Raw genomic sequence first — 5,220 nt, 5'->3', positions numbered from 1 at the left:
TATTTCTCAGAGAATAGATTTCACATACACACATAAAAGATAAATGTTGGGCTGAGGATGTAGTTCAGTGATACAGTGCTTGCCTACCATGTATGAAGTCATGATCACTACTACTGTCTCCACCCCCCAAAAAATATAAATATGTGAGGGAATGCATAGGTTAATCAGCTGGATGGAGTAATTCAGAATGCGTTACATTTTGAAACAATATATTGTATGCAATAAGACATAAAGGGGCTGGGACTATGGCTCAGCAGTACAGCACTCACCTAGCATGCGCAGGGCCCTGGGTTCGATCCTCAGCATCACATAAAAATAAAAGAATGGAATAAAAGTATTGTGTCCAACTACGACTAAAAAAATAAATAAATAAAATTTAAAAATACATAGGATTTTTACTTTCAATTAAGAAAAAATTAATTGCCTGGTGTACTGGCATATGCCTGTAATCCTAGCAACTCAGGAGGCTGATGCAGAAGGACAGCAAGTTGGAGGCCGCCTTAGCAATTTAGCAAGACCCTGACTCAAAATAAAAAATAATAATCAATAGAAGGGATTAGGTGTGAAACTTATTGGTAAATCATCCTTGGGTTCAAACCCCAGAACCAAAAATAAAACAAAACAAAACACACAATATCTCAGAGTAAAAACGGGAGATTATAAAATATGTGTTAGATATAAACTTACAGTTATAGGCTTCTCCAGAGACCTCACTCTAGTTCTTTTCTGTGGGTGCTCTCTTGTCCTCTAATGTTCTAGGCCACAATCCTCTTGTTCTCTGGCTAGTGAAGGGAGAGGGTAATCCGGATTTGTAGCTTTGAAGTTAACCCTTTATAGATCAGACTATAAAGACTTGCTTTTGTTCTGTGCATGTTGTACTTGGAGAAACTGTAGCTTAAACATTTCTTAACACACTGATTTCTCCACTAAAACTAAAGCTGAAACATATTTGTTTGATCTGAGATTAACAGAAATTTGTTGATGTTGGAAGAAGGATCTTTAAATCTCTCTTTGAAGGGTCACAATGGGAGACTTTATAGAGCCCTGAGATCTCTCTGAAGAGAACAAATCCTGCTGCGTTGATGGGATCAATGCGACAGCTTAATCCACAGATGCCAGAAACTTTTCAAGTACAAAAAATGAATTTAGACCATTATATATCAACATTTCACTAGGCTCAATGTATTCTAAATATGGAAAATAAAGCCTTGATCCATGTCAAAGGAATTTTAGTCATCAAATAGGAGTTGGAGATACTATTTTCTAATAACATTTTTCTGATTACAAATTAATATATGTTTATGTAAGACATGAATGGAAAAATAAAAAGTAAAATTCTTTTATAATCTTAGCATCCAGATATAACTACTTAAACACACATAATTTTTTTAAGTGAAAATATGATTTTTAAAAATTTATTAAAAATATTTTTAGTGGGGTTGGGGTTATGGCTCAGCAGTAGAGCAGTTGCCTAGCATGGGTGAGGAACTGGGTTTGATCCTCAGCACCTCATAAAAATAAATGAGTAAATAAAGATAGTGTGTCCATCTACAACTAAAAAAATATATTTTTTTAAAATTGTGGTAGAATGCACAGTCCATGAACTTTACTGTCTTAACCATTTTTTTTCCTAATATTTGTTTTTCAGTTTTCAGTGGACACAACATCTTTATTTGTATGTGGTGCTGAGGATCGAACCTGGGCCGCACGCATGCCAGGCGAGTGCGCTACCGCTTGAGCCACATCCCCAGCCCTGTTTTAACCATTTTTAAGTGTACAGTTCATTAATGTTAAATATATTCACTTAGTTATGCAACCACCTCCAGTACTTTTCATCCTGCAAAATTGAAACTATTACCCATTAAATAGCAACTCTTTCCCCTTTCCCCAGCCTCTGGAAACCACCATTCTATTGTGTTTTGGTTTTTTTGTCTGTGGTGCATGGGCTCAAACACAGGACCTCCAGCATGCTAGGCAAGCACTATACTCCTTTGCTACATGTCCAGTCTTTTACTTTCTATTTCTATGGGTTTGACTACTTTAGATAATTTATTTTTAAAGCCCTTGTTTTTCAAGAACCAATATATAATAAACAATTGATATTTTAAAACATTAAATATTATTCTACAACTAAGTTTAAATGGCTGCTTAATGTTCTATTCTATAAATAATATAGAATTAATTAATCAATGCCCTACTGATGAGCATTTATTTTTTTATTTTTTTTTAATTTTAATATTTATTTATTGTTTTTAGTTTTCAGCGGACACAACATCTTTGCTTGTATGTGGTGCTGAGGATTGAACCTGGGCCGCACGCATGCTAGGCTAGCCCGCTAACGCTTGAGCCACATCCCCAGCCCCCTGATGAGCATTTAGATTGTTTATTTTTGCCTTTATAACAACATTACATTCAAAATTAGCAAAAATAATATGGGCGTGGTGGCACATGTGCATAATCCCAAGGATTTGGGAAGCGGAGGCAGGAGGGAAAGTTCAAGGCCAGCCTCAACAATTTACCAAGCCCCTGAGCAACTTAAGGGAGACTTGTTTCAAAATAAAAAATAAAAAGGGCTGAGGATGTGGCTCAGTGGTTAAGCACCCCTGGGTTCAATCCCCATTTAAAAAAAAAATCACAGATATAAATCCCTACATCCATAATTACTTTTCTTTTTTCTTTTTTTTTTAAGATTTATTTTTTTGGGGCTGGGGATGTGGCTCAAGTGGTAGCGCGCTTGCCTGGCATGCGTGCGGCCCGGGTTCGATCCTCAGCACCACATACAAAACAAAGATGTTGTGTCCGCCAATAACTAAAAAATAAATATTAAAAAAAAAAAAAAAAGATTTATTTTTTAGTTGTAATTGGAACAGTACCTTTATTTATTTATTTTTATGTAGTGCTAGGAATCAAACCCAGTGCCTCACAAGTATGAGGCAAGCATTCTACTGCTGAGCTACAACTCCAGCTCCAAGAAGGTATTTTTTAATAGCATAAAAGAGAAGGGGAGAGAAAATAGTTTCTATAGCTGCTGAGGCAGGGAGATGGCAAGTTGGTGACCAGCCTGGTCAACTTAGTGAGACCCTATCTCAAAAACAATTAGAAAGGTCTGGGTTGTAGCTTAGTGGTAGAGCACTGTCTAGCATGTGCAAGCCCCTGGCTCTAATCCCTAGTACCACACACATGAAAATGAAAGAAAGGAAGAAAGGGAGGGAGGAAGGGAGGGAGAAAGACTGAGTTAGGTCCTTAGGCCAAAGTAACTCCATTTTGAAAATCAGCACCTGTCCACCCAGGCATGACTTTCAGGTTAGGCCCACCCCCAAAGAGTCCCTAACTACTGAAATCACAATAAAGTAACAATCACAGGACCAGATGGGTTATTTTTTTAACTACTCCATTGTACATGACTATATAGTTAAGAATTTTTTTTCCAGCATGTTGCTGAGCCTTGCAGAAGAGCAGCCTGGCGGATATTCTCTCTCAATAAACTTTTTCTTGAACTCAGAGATGTGTCTCTCATGGATAAAAGAAAGAAAGAAAAGATAATTTTATGTGCTAAACCATGTTATCCAAAGTGGTAATAACTAGGCACATGTGGTTCCTGGACATTTAACATATAGCTAATTTGAAGAGTGGGATGGAGCATGCCTATAATCCCTGCAACTCTGGAAGCTGAGTCAGTAGGATCACAAGTTGGAAGCTGTTTTAGCAACCTACTGAAAATAAAAAATAAAAAGGGGTGGGGATGTGGCTCAGTGGTATGACCAAAAAAAAAAAAAAAAAGAAGAAGAAGAAGAAAATGTAAAGAAAAAAAGAAAAAGAAAAAGCTAGTTTGGGGGCTGGGGATGTGGCTCAAGTGGTAGCGCGCTCGCCTGGCATGCGTGCGGCCCGGGTTCGATCCTCAGCACCACATACAAACAAAGATGTTGTGTCCGCCGAGAACTAAAAAATAAATATTAAAAAAAATTCTCTCTCTATCTCTCTCTCTATCTCAATCTTTAAAAAAAATGTTACTATCTTGAAAAAAAAAAAAGAATTTTAGAAAAAGCTAGTTTGACTAAGGGACTGAAATTTTAAAGTCATATCCTTTTTTTTTTTTTTTAAGGTTTTATAGTTTATTAATCCTCACGAAAAAGTCGCATAATCACCGCAGATAAAGTCATTGCAGAATCTTTACTCCTTTGGCTTTTTGCCAGCACCAACATTGGCCTTCGCAGTCCCCCTGACTTTCTTCATTCTGTTCTTGCTTTCCTTTCGCTGTTTTCTTGAGGTCTTCTTCTTTTCATACAGGCCATGTCTTGCCAGTCTATGTTTGGGTTCATTTTTCTTCGCATAATCCAAGGAATCATAAATCATGCCAAAGCCAGTTGTCTTGCCACCTCCAAAATGGGTTCTGAATCCAAACACAAAGATGACATCTGGTGTGGTCTTGTACATTTTGGCTAATTTTTCTCGAATTTCTGTCTTAGGTACTGTTGCTTTCCCAGGGTGAAGAACGTCGATGACCATTTGTTTCCACTGAAGCAGTCGGTTGGTCATGAACTTCCTGGTCCGGATAGTTACTGTGTCATTCATGATGGCGGTAGACGTTCAGACACCCAGGGAGGAAAAGGGAGGTCATATCCTTTTTATTCCAATTAAAAAAAACTTTATTGAGTTATTGAGCTATATATTTAACCTCATTCATTATATCCATTTCAGATGTTCAGTTTTTTTAAAAAGTAACTTTATTATTACAACCATAATAAGTTCAATCCTCAGTAGCACCACATACAAATAAATAAATAAAGTAAAAGTATATGGAAAAAAAAACTGTGGAATCTTAAGTAAACTTTTCTATGCTTTAGTTTCCTTATCTTTATAATGGGGTAATAAAATTACCAAATGAGTTAATTCATGTAAAACATTTAGAAAAATGCTTGACATATAGCATTTTAAGTATTTTAAGTACAAGCTTATTATATAGGATATACTTAATAAATCATTGTTAAATGAATAACTGGTAGAATTTTTCCACTTTGGCATACCTTATATAAGTATTTTTAGTACATTTTAATCTCTCATTTTAATCCCTTTAAATTATTTAAATCTAAAACAATATTGATTTAATCATTGGAAACATTTACTCACATTGGCTTAATAAAGCTTCCTTTTGTTTTTGAAGACTCTGAAAAGATGGGGCCTTAGTGACCTCTGCTCTATTGCTTGAATGCCATATAATTC

The 5,220-nt window shown here is 36.1% G+C and overlaps 1 protein-coding gene across 1 annotated transcript; it reads right to left on the bottom strand.

Annotated features, from left to right (window-relative positions):
* Positions 1 to 4,096: 4,096 nt before the first annotated feature.
* On the bottom strand, positions 4,097 to 4,606 carry LOC124090405 (small ribosomal subunit protein eS24-like). The gene has a single exon (XM_046441105.2). The coding sequence runs from the start codon at positions 4,570 to 4,572 to the stop codon at positions 4,171 to 4,173; it is 402 nt and encodes a 133-aa protein (XP_046297061.1). The 5' UTR covers positions 4,573 to 4,606; the 3' UTR covers positions 4,097 to 4,170.
* Between the last annotated feature and the right edge of the window lie 614 nt (positions 4,607 to 5,220).

Source organism: Marmota monax, unplaced genomic scaffold, assembly GCF_021218885.2.
Source record: "Marmota monax isolate L192 unplaced genomic scaffold, Marmota_monax_Labrador192_F-V1.1 WCK01_AAM20220418_F8-fsc00017, whole genome shotgun sequence".
NCBI classification, from domain to species: domain Eukaryota; kingdom Metazoa; phylum Chordata; class Mammalia; order Rodentia; family Sciuridae; genus Marmota; species Marmota monax.
The sequence above is the reverse complement of the archived record's forward strand: the minus strand, read 5'-3'. Positions and strand labels throughout refer to the sequence as shown.